General features: G+C 31.1%; 1 protein-coding gene across 9 annotated transcripts in view; it reads right to left on the bottom strand.

Annotated features, from left to right (window-relative positions):
- LOC100645564 (peripheral plasma membrane protein CASK) overlaps positions 1 to 23,400 on the bottom strand; it is a 266,777-nt gene that overhangs the window by 228,102 nt on the left and 15,275 nt on the right. For all 9 annotated transcript variants that reach the window (XM_048408639.1, XM_048408636.1, XM_048408642.1 and 6 more), the window contains exons 2-5: positions 16,105 to 16,217; positions 13,972 to 14,077; positions 9,421 to 9,498; positions 3,974 to 4,149 (exon numbers count right to left, since the gene is read on the bottom strand). In XM_048408639.1, coding sequence (XP_048264596.1) covers positions 3,974 to 4,149; positions 9,421 to 9,498; positions 13,972 to 14,077; positions 16,105 to 16,217 — 473 coding nt within the window. The remainder of the gene's footprint in view (positions 1 to 3,973; positions 4,150 to 9,420; positions 9,499 to 13,971; positions 14,078 to 16,104; positions 16,218 to 23,400) is intronic.

Raw genomic sequence — 23,400 nt, 5'->3', positions numbered from 1 at the left:
AACTATTTTTGCTAAATATTATATTAATACATGTTAATAAAAAATGTATTTTATGTATCGAGTGATGGGTTAACAGGTAGAATGAGCTTAAGGTCTTTAGATTAATAAAAAGAAAATTCTCAAACGATTAATTTTTAATTTTTAAACCCTCTTTTGTTTACCGATATTTAAAAAGCAATTACACTTTTAATATAATTTGTGAAATGTTTTTAGAGGAAAAAGTTGTTGATAGAAAATGACATTATAAAAAGATAAAATTACATCTTTCATATAAAATTAAAAACTGATTAATATTTGTGGCACATGACTACTGTTTAACATATGAAGCAAAATAAAATTATGAAATTCTGCTTGCTTCATATATTTTCTCCGCTTATCTCTACAATAAATTACCTTTTTAACTTATACATTCATTTAACTGTATTCTGAATCACGGGTCGAATGTAACAGAATGAATTAAACGAGATACGAAAAATATGATTTCAAAAATATCATTATCCACGTAGTCTTGAAACATTTACTGTTCAAAATATTCATTCAAAGAATGAAAAACCGATAAAATCCATACAAATTTTCGAAATAAGTTGCTTTGTAAACATTATGCCTAACCACAGATTTAGTCGATAAATTAACGCGATTACATACTGCTGCATAATATACGCTTTTCATACAAGAAAGCGTTCATGAATATTAACTGCTTCGAATAATCGAGGTTCTACCGTAGGTAAAAAGTAACAAGAGGTTCAGATCGTATAAACTAGAAACCCGATCGGGTGTATATAAATTTTATCGTCGTGATATACATCGAAGCCTTGATCAGGTATAAAACTCTACTTACCGTCAGATCATGCGATATCGAAGCAACAGAGAGGATCGTCATAAGTAAAACGGACACCAACGAAGATAATCGTTGAGAAAGTAACGAGGAGATATTCTTTGGAAGAAAAAGAACCGATAAAAGCCGTTGCATTCTGCACATTAAACATCGAGAAATTTCGAATACGACTGCCAATCATCGACCAAGCCAGCCAATAGTGAAGAATAGGGCATACAGCAGAGAGACGATACAAAAATACCAAGTGTCTTTTTAAAAGTATTCTTAACGAATGTTCAAAAAACACACTTCGTTTCGGTGTATGTAGGAAAGAAAAAGAAATATACATACATATATTTATAATATATATATGTCGTTGGAGATTGTGAAGAGGCAGCATTCAATCCATGATTTTATATTCGACTCATCTTTTAATCGGCCGAATTCTTTGTAATACTCAAGTGACTAGAAACGAAAGTCTCTTCCTTTTCTCGTCGATTCAACACCAAAGAATCGTCTTCTCGAGTAATTAAGTGGCGCTTTTCATTTGCAAAGACGTTAATCAGCTTTGTCTACAAATATGTCACTCTGCCGGCAGCAATAATGTCCTAACCCTTAGGGTAAGCTCATCTCCTTGCCTCTGAATCTTTTAAGGCAGTACCTATAACGCTGTCTAGTGAAAAGGAGGTCGCGTACCTCAACGACATTCGTTAAGATCGTTCTAGTAAATAATGGATTCCACTCTGCACACATTCAAACACTGTCCCTTTCAACGGTGTAATGAAAAATTAGCAAGCTTCTGTAATATCGCATGTAAATAAATATGTATCTCTTAACGCGTCGAAATTTGGACGCGATTCCAAGACAAGAACACGCGAGCAACGCAAAGAAAATATTCAATTACACTTACTACTTGCAAATATTTAAATATTTTAAGTTGTATAATCTTCTGTTTATCTTCTTTCTTTTTCTCTCTTGAAAAATTATTTCTCTTTGGAAAACAGCTTTCCCAGGGATACCTCTCACTGACTGAAAAACGCTGAAACTCGGTCATTTCTCGGAAACGAGTCAAAGTTTTCTATTAAGAAACTTTATAAGTTTCCAACTCCCACTAAAATTCGTGTTTAATTACTCTACCCTTTTTGTATACTAAAATTGTTCGACCCACGGCTTTCGGTAGTAACGCAACTCTATATCATCGATCGGAAAATAAGTTTTCCATTTTCGCCAGTGACTTTCAAATCTACTAAGTGAAAATAAATAGAACGCCACAAAAATAAACATACCAACAGAATAATATTTCCGTTTTTTCGGTTTTTAATCTGATCTGATATCGATGCAGAAGTATGCAATATTATTATATAACGCAACAGCAAACTGATTATCGCAAACTATATTTACCCACTAATAGAACGTGCGAGAGTTAATATATAACTACCAAATATTATACTACCAAGATCGAATTCGATTTGCAGTTTAATCGACACAAGCTACCACGGTATTTGCTACGTCCCAAACAGTATTAAAAAAATATATATATAAAAAAAAGAAACTTAATATAATAATGTGCAAATTAATATGGAATGCTGCCTCTCCAATGTTTACAAAAAATATTAGAAGCGTATTACGTATGTGTTTCGATATTAAAACGATTCTGTTGTAAAATTAATATACTAGTACTCTTAAATAAGGGCGACCAAAAGTCGTCATGTTAATGTCCGAACGGTGTTAGCTCTCTTCTAGAACTAACAGCAAACCTAAGAAGCGTTATGGTACCCTTTCACCTTTACACTTCCCTGGATAAACGAGTTTGCTTGCTTTATGCACAGAGGAGCCAGTAATTTATTGTCATTCACACATCACGGAACAGCTATAACGAAACCTTTCCGGTATCAGCATACTACATATGAATTTACATATGTAACTGCTTTGATAACTGGATCCTTTGTGGTGGCCCATGGTGGAAACCGCACCATACGTATAAAATTAATCGTTGAGCAAGCAACGCTCGATTTCGAAATAACTTGAACAACCGAACAGTGAAATTTTCATTGTTTTAATTATTCCACGGCTTCACGTTAATACATCTCATTGGGAATAACGTTTAATTGCTTCGGGATATCCACAATAAGATTATACGTCTTCCTTTATGGAAAGATAATGAAAATTATAAAAAACACTTGGACTTTGACTTTTAAGTATTCTTTGAACACGGTACATTTTGTAGGATCAAAAGTAATAATTCGTAAAGAATTTTCAAACTTATATGTATGCTTGCATGTAATGTCATTATAAACATTCTTTCGTTTCTTTTGTTTTCATCTCGGATATGTTTTACAATCGACCAATATCTCAAAAATGGAACGTCAATATCGCACAAAATATAGTATCTACTTTATATATATATTTCCCAATGTTTTAATATTTACGAAGATTGAAGAGAACATGAATATATTAATTCGACATTCATTAACATTTATGAAATTAATGATATTTAATTAAAGTTTTTATGGTATTTACGAATATTTAACACAAATCCAAAAGTATTGTAATATACACAGATAATAACAAGAAGTAAATCGAAATGGAGTTTCACTTTATACAGCTCAAAGTAATGATTTCTACAAAAGATTAATTTACCCGTCCCTTTCAATTTCTGTTGTACTTAATCTATAATATCCCTGAAATGTTACCAGAAGACATTACTTCATACGTCTTTATCTCTAACAGAACTCCTTATATTCGACGATAAATCTTCTTCTCTATGAGAACTCCTAATATTCAAAGACGTTGTTTATAACGTTGAAAATTCATGCAGCATAGGATACACTGTATCAGTAGCAACAACACGACAGCGCCATCAGTTCCCCACTTTGTCCGGGTGGGTACAATCATAAATTATGATTTTCCGTGGAAAAAAGAAGTAGTCGGTTCGGTTCAGTGGTAGCGATCATTGTATTGTTACCGTTGCACAGTGGTGTGCACATGTTTGAAATCGGCGAAAGGACAAGTAAAACGAACGCGAAAGTGTTGGCGAAGAGAGCTAACGCCGTAGCGGTGTTTCCCTGGAGAATGCGCAGGAAAGAGTAAGTTCTGTAGAACGGCTATGCACGCAGATAGAACGTGAGAGAACGAAGAAGGAAAAGTGTTAAAACATACCGACGCCGTTTGCCTGGGACGACTGAAGTTGCACGGCGACGCTGAAGCCGCGTAGCTTCACCGGTGCGGAATTTTCCTTGCCTGCCAGGAGAGCGCATTGCGGCTTTAGATCACGATGAATTATGTCGTTCTCGTGGCAGTATCGCAACGCCTCCAGGATCTGTCGCATGTAATGGCTGGAAAACGAAAGCTGCTGTTATAGGTATTGCTATCCTACGGGAGATGAGGCGGCTGAAAAATATATACACGCGTTGTCTATTCATCTCGATGAATGAAAATCTTCAGTCTTATCGAGATATATATAGTAGAATGTGAGAAACAATGATCAAAGATTTAGCGAGCTTACAGCAAAAATACGATAAATAATAAATTCTAAGATAGATTTTAAAGAATAATGTCTGTAACATTGTCACTATTTTCATACTTTTCGATTTTGGAATTGAGCATTTTATGATTTGTAAGTGGTTCGTATAGTATTTGGTCATCAAATTAGGATCACCTTCATTTTTTAACTACAACACTATGTCATGGCAAATTATTTTTACCATTGATGAAACTATGTCAATGATCAATTGCTCTTGGCTGTCCAAATTTTTAAATATATGGACGATCAAGTATATATAGCAGTTGAATTATTACTACATTATGTCCTGAAGTTAAATTTGGCGAGTTCCTTCCATCGAAAAACATCTCCGTATTCTCTTAAATAGAAGAAAAAGCATCTATGTTAATTCGATACAGCATATATGTTAGTACATCCATATATAACACCAGTCTATTTACTGTTACTAACGGTAAATCAGATATATATTGATTGAACTGCTTGATAAAGTAATTGGTAAATAACTGAGCCGAATTTTATATAAAATATAGATATCTTTATTCTCTCAACCAACGAGTATTGAGTGTTAATATACAAAAATGTAAAAAAGGACGTCAATCGGTATTAAATTATCTTATATTCAAGAATAACTGATTTAATTTGTTATAATAAGATTCCGCAGTAACAGATGAACATTTTTACTACTGTCCTTCCTATTATTTCACTTCAACTAAATAGCGTATATTTTTCAGGTTTCGTCCACGACCATTTCAAAATAACATTATATAATGCTATTAGACCCAGTTATAAGTTTTCATAAGAAACTTTTATTTTTCATCGTTAAACAATAAATCTCAAACTATGATATGGTGTAACGTTTCTTGCGAACAGTATATCTTTTACTGCGACAAAAATATCGAATTCCCGTCTCGTGAGATCCATTAATCAAAGTTATTTTACAGAGTTGCAATATGATAAAAATTAAAAAGATAAAAATATAGATTAATGATGCATAAACAAAATTTTATGAGAAAAACTGGTTACGAAAAAAAAACACATGTACCTTATAGCAAATTTTTCTCGATCTGATAGTGTAAAAGCGAAACCCATTAAATTTTATACGTTATTTACCTATTTCTGCTTGTCTTTCGAAGTTCTATGTCTACATAAAAAGACTATCATCTATGAATGTAATTTTCGTCTGATAATATTTCCAATATATTGAATATTTACCAAAATTATTATCAATGTCAAATCGAAGTAATTAATTTCAAACGAACTGATCTCAAACAATTTCATTTAGATCTTTGTAATTACTGTCTAACGTTTCCTGCATTCTCTCGCGAATTGTTATCATATACATGTTCCCGAAATATCTTGCGAGTTGTACCGCGTACGAGTTCTATCTGTGGATAAAAGCAACGGATGTCGAAAGTTCCTAGTAACATTTTCTGTTAAGACAAGTGAACAAATGATAAAAACGAAAAACGGTATAACTTCGAAACGAGGTCAGATACTTTTATACGTTGATATGCACGCCCGCACTTTGTACCTTATGAAGTATCATGCACAATGTTATTTAGGCTTTCACTATATTACAACAGTTGAACGCTATTCGGGATACAGTTTAATGTACGCAGATAATTGTAAGCACGAGCAATAGGAATAATAGAATTGGTTTTATATTAAAATAGAAATGCATATGTGCCTGCGTATTGCGGTGCAGCGGCGATTATTTGAGGAAAAAAAAAGATTTTAATTCATAAATGCTTTCAAATCTGTTAGGTATTTATTATTTTCAATTATTAACGAATTATGGACGTATAATTTAAACAATTGGTAAATTAATATTGAGAATAATCGTATGCAATAAAAATAGTATTATATACTATCACTGTGACCTCAACAGATTTTTGAAATCCTGTTACGATTCTCGAATTTCTCGTTATGGTATCAACAAACAGAAAAGCTTTCGACGTTTTAAGCATAAAATTCAAAGAAGGCGCGTCGATTCTGAAAACACAACGACTGTGGATTAAAATGGTCAAAGTAAAATTAACTCGGGTTTAAATAGCGTAAAAATGTCTATGCTTCTTAACCGTATAGGTCAGGCGATTAAGGAAAATGTTAAAGGAATGAGATACAGGGATTATTGAAGGTTGACCGAGATATAAAAAACGATGGTCAAAGCGCTCGGCTCTCGTGTATTTATTGCATATTCGTTATACTGTCTAGATAACGTCAGTTCAATCGACTTTCTGTTAAGGGCGAAACGGTTGCCGGATACAATTCGTTAATACAACAGTTTATCCCCTTTCATGTACTTGTAAGATATTTCCAAGTTGATTAACAGGTAAATATTTCAATCGAGTTATCGACTATCGAGTGTTCGATACGATATAAACAGCCGAATCGAATGTTCGAAAATATATATGTACATATACTACTTTATATTGATATCGAATGGAAACGAAACGATAAGCGTTTAATAACTGCATTTTGTATAATATATGGAATCCTAAATATCAACGATGAACAGAAAAGATACGACATGTCCAATGTTTTACATATTTACTTCAGCAATATGTGAAAATTTATTTTATCCACCCGTTAGAAAATAACGCGACCTTTTCGTAATATCAATAAATTAAGTTCACCTGTGAAACATTGTTTTCGTTGATATAAACCACTGGCTAATACGAATTAGTGCCCCATAAAAGTTTGTTAAATGTAATAGATTCGTACATTTCCTCTTTCTCTCTCTTTTCGTGATTTATATGTTTTAAATATTGGAATGTTTCAAACAATTCGTGAAGTTGATTGTTCATCTTGTAGGAAACATGTAAAACATATTTTTATGTTACAAAGTTTTTTTTTATTATATTTTCTATAAAAATAAAAGTGAAAATAAAAATAAGAAAGGAATAAAAATGTAAAAAATAGAAAAAGAAGGAGAAAGGAAGATATGTAATGTAAGAAACATATATGAAACAGTTGCAAAAATTATAAAAAATTCTTCAAATCTTAAAAAATACATCGTACTAAATGTGTAAAATTACTCTGATTACTTTAGTAAGTAGTTATAACAACAAAATTTCTCCGAATTTAGAAACTATCTTAACGTACGTACTCTTAAGTATTCTTAATATCTAAAATATTAAATGTAGTTGCTAATTTTACTAACCTGTATTTGACTAGTGATCGTAACTTTTGATTACTTTCGGGATATAGCGAAAGCGTAAGAAATAATTTATTAATGTCAAAATGGAGATTGACTTTTGCTATTGTTTCCGAGCAAAGTGGATTTTCGATGGTGTCGAATAATAACTTTGTAACTAGGTTTAATGCATCTCGCAGGTCTAACATATCTATAACTCCGAACTTGTGAGTCGAGAAGGTTGCACATCCATAACTTATATAAGTTATGTCTCCAGAGGTTTGTGTTTAGTGCACTATTGAAATTCTTTCTTTCAACGTGAAATATCAAACATCAATGTTGCTAACATAGTACGACTCGAGAGAATATTTGAGTTTGGACAACCGAAAAAAGGATATATACATACATATATTTTAAGAAGAACTACATAAATATCTAAATAATTTTTTACCTCTTCTAAATATCATAGATTATATCAGAAGTTCGCTGAAATTGTTTACTAATTATCATTGAATTTACATACTTCCAAATAATTGGAAGGATTCAATCCGGCCATTTTAATCAATTTGTGGTTACTTGTTATTAACAATTGTTACTAATAATACATATATTAATATACACCATTAAAGTTCATACAACTAAATATATTATTTATCATATCCTTATGTGGTCAAATTGTTCATATTAATTTCAATTACTTCTTTGAGAATTTACTAATAGTGCATTAAAATTAAAATTAGTTATGAATGTTTATATCGCTACGGGATATTTCTCATTCTCTATTTACCTGTAACCTTAAAATCTACGGGACTCTGTCATAGTCAAAACACGTAAAAATACGCGGATTTTTAATCGAGAGAATAAAAAGATTCGCTAACTGTACTCGCTACAGACGTTCAAAAGTGATAGCTATGAGGTACGACGTGAGCTTACAAACGACCATGAAGAGAGCAAACGCATTTCAGAGACAGTTTTGGACGTGACATGTACCTACACTGTCCATCATTCTGCTGGTTAATCTACCGCTACTTGACGTAGATAGATTCAGCAAACTGGCGACTAAAACTTTCATAAGTAAACATCATCTGCTTCCGAAATCTTAATGACCATACTACACAGTTAAACAACGGTGTATAGATAAGCAGAGAACAATTCAATATTCTAAATATATTCGATAATCCGTGATTGAAACGAAAACTTTCGTTATCGCGATAACTTTTATCGGTTCACTTTGATAGTTTATTCTTTTAGGATATAGGAAACATTAAAAAGAAACATTTTTGCACGAAGTTTCTGTTTAGAAATACAAATTTAAATTTTTGGGAAGTTTTCTTCCATAAATCTAATATTTGAAACGAGTAGTATTTGCAAAATGTAGATGTGATTTTTATATTAATCGTTCGATTAATACAAATCGTACAAGTTTTATTTTGCAATTTATAAATCTTCTTTATGATTCTAACAATACTTTTCCAACAACTAGCTAAATGAGGATTTAAGCTCGGATTTTTGTAGTTTAATACTGATTTAAACGGAAAAGATTGTTTAATACCAATAGGAATAAACTTCTGGAATAGCATTATTCATGAAAAACAGACATTAACATCGTTTCTCGAAATGGAGAAATGGTGTTATATAAATGAGAACACGAAGACTGGACGACGAAAGGAAAACGTAAGGATCATAATGAGATTAATAACTGCAGTATTGTTTCGAGATAAATAGCATGTCTTTTAATAATATCAAGTGAACCCCCGTGTAAAGTATGTCGTAAACTCTTGTCACTGTGATACGACATCACTGATATACATAATAAAAAGCTGTTGCAATTCAGATGGTCTAGGGTAAATATTTTTTCTTTTATTAAATTGTAAAAGATAGCGCTGTGCTCAGATGGTACATTCGAAACAAAAGGGATATCTTTTATGCCTGAAATACAACCTTTGCACAATGTAAAGATCTTCTTACCTGGCTACCGCTTCACTGTACACGAATCCAGCAGTTGCTCTCCGAACGACCTCGAAGCATAAATCAGAGCCATCCATACTGAAACAGAAGCACGACATTAATGCATAATTTACAAGGTGTAACAATTTATGGGAGCATCGGAAAAAAAATCGTGTTTTGCTCCACCTTCAATACGGACACGTATTTCGAAGGACTGCATAATAAAACATAATGATCTTAAACCAAATATATACAGTGGTTCGTAGACAGTTAACATAGAAAACTTTTTGGATATGAATGTTATGCACATGAATAGCGTTAATGATACTTCGAAATGTTTCTACCAATATTCAAATACTTTTCTGAAGTACTGTACACAGATACATCACGTAACGTATCGACAAATTTTTATTTTATTTATTTATTCGGGATAATGAAAAAGCATAACATTCTTCTTTTCATACGAAAATACAATTCAATAACTTTTCTCGTACAATGGAAATTGCGAAATAAACAAGAGTACGAATCCTGCTATTTCAAACTGCGTTCTCTGCAAAAAATTGTACAAATTGTTCGAATCTCGATATTTACGAGACAGATATATAGAATTATTGGTTACTACGTACTAAGTGTACGTTTTTAAGCTGCCAACAAAATGCATGCGTAGTGCGTAGTGATTATAAGAAATAAACACAATTTAAGTTAACAAACCACATTGACAATCAGTAATCGGCAATGTTGTCTGACTTGATTATGTTAACAATCGTAACGAAGTTCCCTGCTATAACACGATGTGTCCCAATTATGGCGGATTCATTCAATACTAATTAGGTCGATTCATAATGACGTAAACTTTCTATGAGGGGGTTAGTACGTGACAGACAAATTCAAACAATAGTAATTGAAGAAGTTTTTCTCATAAAAATATTTTCACATAAAGGAACGTAATGACATTTGTATGACGTAAATTTTAATGAGTGGTAATATTTTACAGAGAATCTTTCGTAATATATAATACTTTGACATAATGGTAAAGTACGACGGTACGTCACGTGAATCTACCATTTAAGAACTTTGCATGCTTCTTGACATGTATGTCTATTAAAACGCGTGGCTAACTCATATGATGTGTCACACGCTGCTTCGTAAATACTAAGTATCCAATTAGAACAACTGCTGACATAGAAGCTTATTTCATTCTACGATGACGACTTTATTATCTATTTATTTCTGTTTTCTTTTATTAATACAGTTTCAATCTCCATAAATAGATTATTTTGCAATAGCTTCTCGATTCTTCGTTACAAGATAAAGTATGTATTACAAATACATTATTTACTTAAACAGTTAGGTTAAAGTTTCTCAACAATGCAAATAGCTCGTATAGGTTTTGCGAACAACACATTACAAGATATCACGAGTCATATGTTAATAGTTGTAATATTAACATAGAATAATCATTTTTTTTCTACTTTACTATTTTATTAAATTTATTTAAACGGGGCATACAACATTGATCTTGCTATTCCAAAGAGCATTATTGCAAATTAAATAAATAATTATTATAGTATATGGTTTGCAAATGCCTCATTGACTGAAAAATTCATTTAGATAATTTTTCACATATAAATAGTGCTCACAAAATATTGCCTGTCAATTTGAAAATTAATTACGTTTTTTAAACGTAGGTACGACATATACTTTTTTTGCCACAGAATTTTCCTCGCATATGCTATGAACGAGGATTGTATATCGCTTTTCACTATTAAATACAAAAATTTCATCGGTACGGATCCTTGCCACAATCACTGGTGATTGCAATCATACAAACCTATGTAAATATCTTCTACAGATTTTAGTTTGCGTAGCAATAACTTCGAGCATATCCGGTCACGTTCATAAACGTTTCGTGTTTGAATTTGAGAATTAAGCAAACAAATGCTATATGGATTCTCTATTCTAAACTTCGTTGCTTTGATTTGTTTCGATTAAATAATAGTTATTTATTTATAATTCAGTATTTTCTGGAGATACAGAACGAAAAAGCGAAGAAGATTATGTACTTAAACAGTACTGTTGATATATAATTTAAAATCAATTAAATGAAGTAAACCAGCGTATATATTAGAAATGAAAATACTCTGCATCGTCTATTATTTTTATCTTCGACAATTTTTTTTATATATCGCATTATATCGCATAATGTTAAGAGTATATATTTAGTATATTTCCTAATATTTAATATTTGATATTTAATGATTTAATATTTAATATTTCTTCTACTACGTCATAAAAGGTTTGAAATTTTAAGTTAATTAAACCGTCCATTTTTCATTACTAGCAACATTTCATAATTGCATTTGCAAGTAATAGCATTCTACTTCATGAATCTAAATATAGGATAACCAGCTGAACCGCAAAATAGATTGAATACATTAAAACTTTTTATCTTAAGTCCTATTATCGTTTACTTTAGTGAAGGAACGTGTAGAACCGAGCATTGCTATGCAATGGTGGCGTTTAGCTATCAAACAGCTTTTTCTCGCCTAAAACTAACTGCAAACGATTTAATTCGTTGCTATAACATTCCATAGCAACGGTTCCACTTCTCGGTTTTAAAGCCTTGTTTTCATGTATGTATGTATATGTATGTTAATAGAACGTGGATATGGTTTGCTTTTTAGAATCTACATATTCTCGGCCTTTTTTTCGCTAAGGATTATCCTAACAGATCCACTTTTTATCTTGAAATCCTTTCTATAAAATATATTGTTTTGTTTGTTCTCTGACAAACATCAAGCGATATGAGTTCAGGTATTACAAAATATATATTGTTTTTCGACAATATACATACATATTGTACGTATCTAAAATACATTTATTTTTCTTTCAATTACACGTTCTAGAAATAAATATTCAGCTTCAAAAATATTTAGCTTTTTAATATTACGACGGCATTGATATTTCTTTCATTTCATTTCTCTGTACACACACATACTTTAAAATAATTGATCTCTCGAGAGTCGAATGTTGTACCGAGAAATGTGTAGCTGAATAAAGTGGTATGTCGTCAAACATGTATGAATTTGCCATCCCAATTTACTTATTTTTTATTTTAATACAGCTGTATTTCACAATATGTGTGTTATAGAGTGACGAGGAAGGTGCGGTTTAAAAGTATATTAAATAAAAAGTCCTTGTCTTGAAGGAATTCAAGTAATCTTCATTGCAATTTTAGATAAACCAAATAAATTTTATTCGAAGGTTACTAAGTTCTCAAATTTGTAAAAATTATAATGTAAACGATTTCACGATTTACCACAAATTGAAAATTATATACTCAGAAGATTATTGTAAATTACAAACATCAAATCTTTAATACTTGTTTTAAGCAATTAATTCGCTTCAAATTACATTATTATAAATACTACAGGATAAGTTCCAATAATTATGTTGCATGAAAGGGAAACATACAACACATGGTTAGTAACTGGCTCAATAAAGTTGCGGCTTAGAGTATCGAGAAAAACTAATTGCGGTACTCCAGAAATTGACGTAGGTATATACGTACTATTAAACGCTATACGGATAAAAATTCTGACTTCAATAATTTCACGTTAATGGAGACAAACTCTCACTATAAAGAATATAATAAATATAATAATATAAAAATATAAAAAATAGTAATTTGTAAATTCGAAATGTGCAACGCTCATCAAAAATTTCTCTCATCCTGCTAACATTTAGTTTGATGTTTATAAAACATTTTCCTCGCGATAGAAAAGCTGAGTACTTTTGAAGCTTATAAAAACTATCTCAAAAATTTACTACTAAATTCATTACTAAAAAGGACAAATTTCCGGGAAAGGCATCATAAAGCTGCCAAATAACTAACAAAAAGTTATATTAGAGAAGTTAGAAAGTGAGGGTACATATTTACAAAATGCACATTTTACAAAATGCTGCTTTTCTAAAGACGTCACTTTTAAATTTTTCCTACTTGTTACTACGAACATTTCAAAAAGTTCAATGCAATGTGGTATAAATTTAGTTATGATACATCATGGATCTTTTCATGTCATCACACTTCTAATTGCTCTGAAAAAGCGTAGTCTTCCACTTAGAAAATCATTTAACTCGAAAAGTTGAAAAAATGAAAAACAAAGGTCGAAAGAGAGGTGCGTGAAAAACGCTGTTGCCGACAAGCATATTCAAAAGGGGGTCTTTTAAGGAATTATGAACAAATTCAGATAAATGCGTAACCAAGACATCGCTCGGCTCTCATTTCATTCCACTTTTCTTCCCATGTTTAAAACGTTTCAAATGCGGTCTACAAATTCTACAGCGGTCTAAACGAACGTTTTATGAAATCCCGAGAATTCCAGTAGAATCTAAAGATCAAATCATGACGAAATCGTATTTCTGTCCCCATTGATGAATTATTAAAATCACGCGCAAGAAGCGAAAGTCGAAACGAACGGGATGTCGGTTGAAAACACACTTCGTTGAGTTTTACACAACTACTTCAAAATCCTTCGAAAAAAGAAATAAATTAAATATAGTTGTACTTACTATTCGAATACCATATAGAGCATACCCTCCGAGCTGTATGTTTCCAATAACTCTACGATATGGGGATGTTTTAACATGTGACATATCGTGGCTTCTCGTTTCAAATCTGCAACAATCGTATACTTATGACATTTCTCATTTTTTACATGTTCCAATAATACATACGAAAATGTAATAAAAGATAAAAGAAAAACTGATCATAAAGTGTAAAAAATTTATTCTCATTCTGTTACGTCAAAAGAAGATTTCTCCTAGAAAAATTAAGCACAAGATGGAAACATAATAAACCTATCGAAATCAATTCGTAGTTAATGTAATTAAGTGTTCGTCCGACTATAACTAAAAAATAAATAGCGCTTGCAAGTATTTCTAAACTTCTCCGTTAGTATCGTAAAGTACTTGGGAATTGAATAAATAATTGAACGACTGCTTCAGATTTTGATCACAATTCTGTATTCTAAACTATGCGCACTGTTACAACATTAAACCATTTGTATACGGAGCACGTAACCGGAATCACTTTGATAACTCTGTAAGTAATAACTTCGAGGAAAATTGGTCCGGTTTAATAATACGTAATTTAAAAAATATTCGTATAGTATCACAATCATTCGTTCTTCTTACTCGCTTGTATTTTTTGAAATCACAGAAGCTTCAAATTAGTAGAATATTTAAAAAAGTAATTTAGTGACTATTTTAATATACATCACTAAATTTCCATGGATACCATCTTAATTTTCCTCATAAAAAGTCTATTTTACATTCACCATTGAATTGATAAACTTTATACAATTACTAATTATATGACACGAATAAATCAGAGAGATTGCCAATAGAAATTCTTTCACAGTTAAAAATTATTATTCGGCATGCTATTACAGCCGCGAGTATTGCAGGATTGAAAAAAGTCGATATGAAATGGTCACAGCGAAACGTTACGACAAATATTGGAAACACATTGAACATTACTTGCCATAGGAACCGGATCTGATAAAATTGATTTTTATCACTATTGTGACGTTCGAACATTCTCTTAACATTACGTTCTAACTATGACGCATTTTTATAATATTATTAACCTTTAAAGCGATGCATCTCCTTTTTACCTATTATTAGAACTATGTACCTCTTAGACGTACGTATGTAAAAAAGATGATTTTTATTATTAGACATGCAACAAATATACACTTCTATGAAGTATTCTGATAGTCGTTTCTGTTTGTTTTGTTTCTCATTGTTTGTTTTCTCATAAACAAATAATACATTTCTTTCTTTCAGCGAACCAAATAAAAGATCTCGTTTCTCTCTAAAGCTATGATGAGATATATTTTCACTTAGCTATAAAAAAAGAAATCACCTTTCCAGCATATCTTATATATAACTTCCACGGTTAATAATATTAATGTCAAAAGCTTAAACTTTAAATACTATTAAATAATCATGCAGCTAATCTTTATCCACATTACAATATGTCAGTCCAGAATGAGGTTATTTTTGCTTGCTATCAGGAGAACCAACTCCACGTGGCCAAAGGCATCTATACATATACGCATGTCTACGTATGTCTAAAAATATATACAATTTGCAATATAAGTATTATGCGCATATATGTGAATCATATAATCAGAATCTTTTTAGAGTATAACGTGTTTCACACAAATACTTGAACAATATTAATAGTTAAAATAATTAAAGATATCGTGGAAGGCGATAAGCTTTATCATCTATTGGAATTCATTAAACAATTAAAAATAATCCACAGACAACAAAAATATTCAAACAATTGCTGCATCATATTTTTCGCTAGCAATAAGTTCTCAATCGGAGCAAAATAAAATCTTACGCTCGGAAAATTCGAGAGCAAAGCATACAAATACCTAGTGCAGGATTTATACCTAATTTCGAAAATTTGCCGCACGTGTTCCACATTAAAATCCAGGAGACTAAGTTCAGGAGAACGAATACAATTTCAACCGAATGACACAATGGATCGGGCGAATTCGTGACTTCGAATCAGCGCGTAAACATGAAATCGAGCACAGAGAATACGTTTGTTTCGAGCAGGATAGGCGGCGGAAATTAATGGCGAAACACCAAAGCGTATGCACGCGTTCTGATTCTCCGAGAACTTACCGTTCGTGCTTAGACCGGGACTGGATGTGAACTTTGCCACGTCCACGATTTTTACCGCGAACGTCTGCCCTGTCTGCCGGTGGATGCATTTCCTAACCACGCTGAATGGTCCCCTGAAACAAGAACACGACCACCAAATGTCATTCACGTTTTACTCATCCTAAATTATGTTACGTTTGTGGTTATTTTTTAGATTAAATGCTTAATTTATTTTAGACATTAGTAAATATGATATATAGAAAAATATTGAAATTTAACAATGCTGTATGCTGAGAAATCTGTTGACACATATTATTATTTCGTATATGAAGTATATTCTGGTTCGAGTAATTTCTCAAGTTTGATACAAATTATATTGATTGATCTAAAAACCTTAAAACTATTCATTCATCATTTATGTCACTTGTTACAGACATTAAAAAATTATTATTTCTAAGTATATGCTAAATCAGTTATAATGACTCGTAGATTTTATTCGAATCGTGAAAATATATTTCGATAAACTGAATAATATCTGTTAAATATGGGACACAAGAGCAGTTATTTTGTTTCTATATCAAAGCACAAAAGTAAAGACAATATAATACACATATAGAAGTTATACAGTGAACAATTTTTCGAAACTCATTTCCGTATTGAAAATCTTCACGTCTAACCTTTCGATTAATTCAATTCATTGTGTTGAAGGCTTAATGTCCATTGTGCAGTTATAAACGCGATGACTGAATTAGCATTCGAACGTCAGCGAATAAGGTGTATTCGTGCCGATATCGATCAGGCTAATTTGCCGTATGTTAACCACGCGCGCATTCATCGAATTCGCGAAAACCATAATGCATCGAACGATGTCTATCCGGCGATCGAACTGGCCACGCATTACTGCGATGCAATCTGTCTCGAGCACGCTGACCCTTTAAGTTCGCTAAGTAACCAAGTTATGTAATCGGTTCATCCAAAATATGTATGCATGCATTTATAAGAGGATTGCCGAATATCTAGGTCACCGATTTTGATTAAATTCGACGTGCAAATCATAGGTATACATACATATATGTATATGTAAATAACACAGTGTGTTTCATATAAAACATGATATCGTGAAATGATTCAGCTTTGGGATTAGGAAAAATATTTCACGAGGAATTTTACAAGAAGAATTCTAGAAAGAATAAACATGTTGCAAAGAATATTTTTTCTTATTCCAATTTCGTGTTTTATGTATTTGGTATTTGGTAAAAAATATATATTAAATTATACATAGATGTAAATTTTACAGCTACAGCAACTATTAATATTCTCGTAATATCTAATCAATTTGTTTCTGATTTCCAATCATTGTATGCTGGCAACTATTTGCATTTATAATACCAAGCCAATGCAAATCAAATTTAATTACTTTCACTGATCCATAATGGAACATGCAAATAAGTTAATAAGTAATAATAACAACATGTACCTAATTATCCCTGGATTACAAATCTTTTCACAGTGATATAATATAATCTTCAATCAAGATTTATGAAATCTTATGTGGTATTTATTTCACGTGTAGCTACAATCTAGATCGTGAGTAGTCGTGCAGAGCAAATCGGGTAAAACAAAATCCAGACACTCATGTTTACAAAAGATTAAAGTCCGTCTCATTTAAATGGATTATAAACTGTTCCATTGAGCAACAAGTATTCTCACATAAATGCTCCACCGTGAAAAAGCTCATACCTAGGTACTCGAAGATTCGTGTCAAGAACCAAGGAGACGATAACTGAGCAGAACCTGACTTCAACTTCAACATATCTTACGATATCATCGACAGGATCAAGCTTTACATTCCATTGTATCTTCGATACAACAGTGTACAATTGTACAATGAAATTCCTCCGTTACTTTCCCTTCTATTCTGTGAATAAGAAAATATCTCGAAATATTATAAATAAATATAACCAGAATACTATAAAAGAAATGCTTTACTTTGCAAACAATGTCAAACAATATGAAAGATATCAAAATACAAACATTTAGAAAGCTCCTTTACTTTGGAAAAATATGTAAAACCAAGTAAAATTTACTTGCAATTTGCTAAGGATTTCTGTACGTTTTGCTACACTTAAATTTTCTGTAAGTGATTAAGTATCGTGGTTATAAATATCTCGATATACAATGAAAACATTTCCATTTTCAAGAATGGAAATCTCAAACAGTTGGCACTTTTCCATTCTTTTCACACCTTCTGTTATTAAATGGATTATGCAAAATGACATGCTTCAACTTTCGTCGGTAAAAGCGCAGTAATTCGACAATCTTCAACCGCAATAACCCAATAAGAAAGTGTGCTTGTTCGTGTCCCACTTTTTACAAGAAATTATCGACACCTCGTTGTTACTTAACAGCTATCGATTAATGGCAAACATTGTGACGCTTTAAATTAACTTTCGAGTATCGTAATCTTTTTACAAAGAAGTGTTACCAAAAAAAAAATTATTAAGTAAATAAGTATGGAACATTAAGTAGCATAAACAGGAAGAGTAAAAATAAAGATTTTCCGTGACGACAAAGTAAAATCTGTTACATTAAGGATATAAGTGTCACATTACATGCAGTACTTTTATCTTAAACATACGAATATAGTTCGAAAGCTATGCTATAGTACAAAATTTCACATATTTAACGAGATAACAATAACTTACATAGTAAATTGCCTGTCAGAAGACTATTTGTGATGTTGTCCTAAAAAGAAATATTTAACGAAAAATTTGCTATAGTAAACTACATGAATTAATAAAGTGCGTACATTTTCCTCGTAAATAGTCCAAGTAGAATTAATATTTATGAAATAACTTTTTAATTTAATTAATTTTAATAGAAAATCATCGCAAAAAGTGCCCACGTTGAAAAAAGAATAGAATAAAATTTCATTCATCAAAAGCTCCATTTTTAATAAATTGGAGCCTGGAAATTCATCAAATATTTAGATGTGCACTCGACCGTATTTTTCGGTTTGAACGCATCTCTTTAATACTTATTATGTTCATCTGCATTCGCGTACGGTTTCGAGAATTTGCTAGAATTTTAATTTCTGCTTCCCAGTTTCGTTGGAACGAGACAGAAAGTCATTTTCCGATCTTCGTTAAATACATAGAAGAACATAAAAGAAATATTCCTGTAAATATCTTCTAGTAAAATATTGAGAAAATATTACCAGAAAGGTAAAACTTTCCGTGATTTTCTGGAAAAAAATTACGTTTAATTTAAAAAAGCATCACCCTACATAATTATATTATATACTAACGTTTCCTCGTTGTTTAATGAAAATATCACCTAAACGAATGGCTTAATAATGTTTTAATGTTAAATACAATCTCTACACCTCAATCAATAAAAAATCACATGAAATTATACTAAGCATTTAATTGTTGTCTAAATCATCCTCCCGCATAATTAAGAATTTTAACAATACATATCTCAAATTTTAGTTTTAGAAGACTCACCCTGCAAATCTGTATAATTGTAGTGAACAAAAATCAAGTTTCTAGAAAGATTTAATGTAAAAAAGTGAGAAATAGAGGCTTTTAAGGTATCTTCAACCGACAATCGGCCAATTGTAAAGTGAGACCTCTGGGATCACAGTCAATTAGGTCAATGAGAGGAATCAAAGGAAAGCGTCTTAACCGAAGATACCATGTAGGAATGTAGGACCAGAGAACGATGGGAACGAGCGTATATAGCAACTTCTTCTTCTCTCTACTCAAACACAAATTGGAAGCTTTATTTTTGCTTGCTGTAACTATCGACAAGAATTTCGTAGATCTTCAACTTTAATATACCAAGCTATTATTGCACGTCACCGAGGTTTTACAGTCAGCCTTATATACACCATTTTATATGATTTATGTCTGAAACGTTCCTATTATACTTTGTATTTAAACTTAAAAAATATTTTGTATTCAGACAGCATTAAGTAGGTAAATGTAGTTCGTTTGCTTTGTGCTACGAATTCTGCATATTGCAGCAGTAGATGTATAAAACTGTTTACAAGAAAAAAGCTAAAAAATGCAAGGAATTATATAAATGTATAATATTTCTTTATTCTCGAATAAACGAGAGGCCAAATAGATTGATATCCATACAGCTAATTAACAATTTTTGCATTAGAAGACTAGCATAGTTTTAGTAGTAGTAATTGCAGTTTTGCCTTCATTTAATTACAGTATCCAGCCAGTGTTAAGTTCTTAATAAAACGACAGGATATAATTAAAGAAGAAAAGAGAAAGATATATTGTAGGCTCTAAAATTTCAAACAATTCCAATATTTGCAAATCAAATAGTATAATCAAATAATATAATCAAATAATAGTATAATCAAAGTATACGCAAGGCTATTCATAAGAATCAATTCGAAATTAAAATTTTACAAATTTACAACGATCCATTTCTTAAATGATTTTTTATAAAATATTTGGTTAAAAGTTTACCTTTCCCTTTAAATATTAAAATCGATGGATTTAACGAGTTTGCGGAAAGCGATTTTCTAGAATATAGTGGATCTGCCAACTAAAGCCATTGACTCAACCGTGGAAGAAAAAACTAGGCTTTTCCCTACGCGACTTGTCACGAGAATTGAAGTTTAAGTGGTAGTAATTAAAACGCCAATCAAAAGTTGATGCGCGAGTTTGTGAACTGACCTTTTCCGATTTTTAAATTTTCGCACACTGTGTTGCATACAACGGTTAATTCAGCGACTCCCAGAAATGCATGGACAAAGCTAATAAAAGAGAAGAAAAAGCCGACGATTGCTTTACAGTGACCCATTAAAAGGTTTAATCAAAAGTTTATTTAACTCCGGGTATATAATACGTCAATTGCTATTGAGAGTCAAAGCATTGTACTCTACAAACGATCGGCTTTCTTTATTTTTTCATATTCAACATATGATTACTTCTTTTATTATCGCCGCTTCTCGATTAAATGTAATTATGTGCTCGCAAATTTTTAACGTATAGTTTAAAATTTCAATTAAATATTTCTTAATTCAAAAACTGAGTAATAAATGTTTTATTTGCAAAATTTATTAATTTATACCAAGATATAAAATCATATTATATATATATATATTTGTAACGAATATAATATTATAACAAGAAAGATTGTATTGAAGAAATCGTTTTTAATGAAAGGGATGTATAGCATTCTCTGAAGATGTATAACCAAGATAAGTGGAAGTAATATATCGTAAGAAAACGAGCTATAAAAAGAGAGATTATAAGAGGAGACATTTCTTAAGTAGTGGCCTATGTTTATAATTAACACATCTTCAAAGATCATATTTATAAAGACGGAAACTGATTTTACGTGAAAATGATTTTACATATAATGAAAGGCAAAACAACGTCATATTATGTTAAACAATTACTAAGTTAACAAACTAAAAACACAGATGCTTTATTATCTTAAAAAATTTCGGCTGACCCTCTAATCAAAAATGAAGATTCATCCGATTTTTTAATTAGAAAATTATTCAAATTACGTCCTAAAGTAACATACTACGGAAAATAAGAAAATTTATACATTCTTCTATTTTTATATAATCTATCTCCGGACTTAATAAAATTTAATAAAACATTAAAATTGCACAAACAGTTTGATTGTATATCTTTTAATTTCATACATTTCAACGCATAATCAAATGTTTAGGAGTAATTTATCTAGAGAGAGACAGAATCACACAAAATGTATACCATACGTAGACGTATAAATACACGTCCAATTTCCTTGTGCAATTCAGAATCTAGATAGAAGCTCTCGCTGCTCCCTGTTATATGACAAATTAATACTGGGAGTTTATTTAGTAAATATCAAATAGACTGCTGTAATGATTGTGTAAGGGGAGTTTTAACATGAATATTCTGTACACTAGTCGTGTTTCTGCAAAGGATTCATTCAGAGGTTAAAGTACAACAGTTTGAAAATTAAAAGAAGATTTGTTTAGTTGCATCATTAGAGTACGGTCGACTTGATTTAATGCCAAAGATCATTCTACTTATATGTATAAAATAAAGTAGTAAAGCGTCACTAATTTGTGGGTATTTAGAGAAGTACACGTTGATGAGGTAAAGTAAACAGATACATTAATTAAAGAGAGTTCTTGTTTTATACAAAATAACAGTCGTGATGTTTGAATAGCTAAAATTATTCATTTGTTACAACAGGGACAAGCCTCGTTAACGAAGTAATTACGAGATAGATACCGGGTGGAATTAGTTCTTTGAGTAATGTGCGTTGCGATGAACTTGTATCTCACAACTTGTCTTATTAATGTATATAGATAAATAAAGTGTCTAAATTTGAAGAGGATGTGAAACATTTAAAAAAATAATACTGTTCGTGAGAATTAAATGATGTATTAATTTGCACAGTACTGTGTGTTATATTTATAAATCCATGATACTTGACACATTAAATATTTATATGACTCCCAAATATTCGTTAATAATAATTAGTGACAGACGTAAGGGATGCAGCAGATATGAGAAATTTGTTTAAATTCATAAATTAAAATTCAGATTTGCTGACAAAATGATACATTAATATATAGATTTCGTTCGACAATTAAATTATTCTAAACATAGCTAGTGTTCGACATAATGTATTGCGAAATATACCTATATAGTCATGAAAAAGAAAATAACCAAGAAAATGAGCTCAAGCTAAAGAGTACCAATATCTATGGAAATCTATGCGAAACAATGTAGTACTTATGATTTACAAATTCGTTGCACGCTTGAGAAAAAAAGTGAGAAAATAGAATAAGGACATGCACAAAGTAATTGTAGTCGTACGTTCGACAAAAGTGCATAATTTAAATTGTGTTACTGTGAGCGTAGAGTAGAAAACTTGAATTCATTTAAAAAGGAACAGAAGACTAGCAGAACTTCCTAGGCGGAAACGTCAATTAATCAAGACAGAATCGTCAATGAAACTCTTTTATATATTCTATAATGCATTATGTATAAAAGAGGGCATAATAAAATATTGATTGTACTCTACGTATCATCTAAATCGAAGAAATGATCTTTTAGTGATGATTTATTAACTTTTAATCAGCTTAATCCTGACATAATTTTTCTCGGTAAATTAAATGGATCTTTCTTTATATATAGAAATGTACTAATGTTTTTCTATTGAATCAACTTTATAACACGATAAAATTTGTTCTATATATGCAAACTGAAAAATGTCGAACGAAATAGAACACGAACACTAAATTCGATGTGGGATCACAAGGGGTAAATGTACGTATAA

Source organism: Bombus terrestris, chromosome 9, assembly GCF_910591885.1.
Source record: "Bombus terrestris chromosome 9, iyBomTerr1.2, whole genome shotgun sequence".
Taxonomy (NCBI): domain Eukaryota; kingdom Metazoa; phylum Arthropoda; class Insecta; order Hymenoptera; family Apidae; genus Bombus; species Bombus terrestris.
This window is presented reverse-complemented; position numbering and strand designations above follow the sequence as displayed.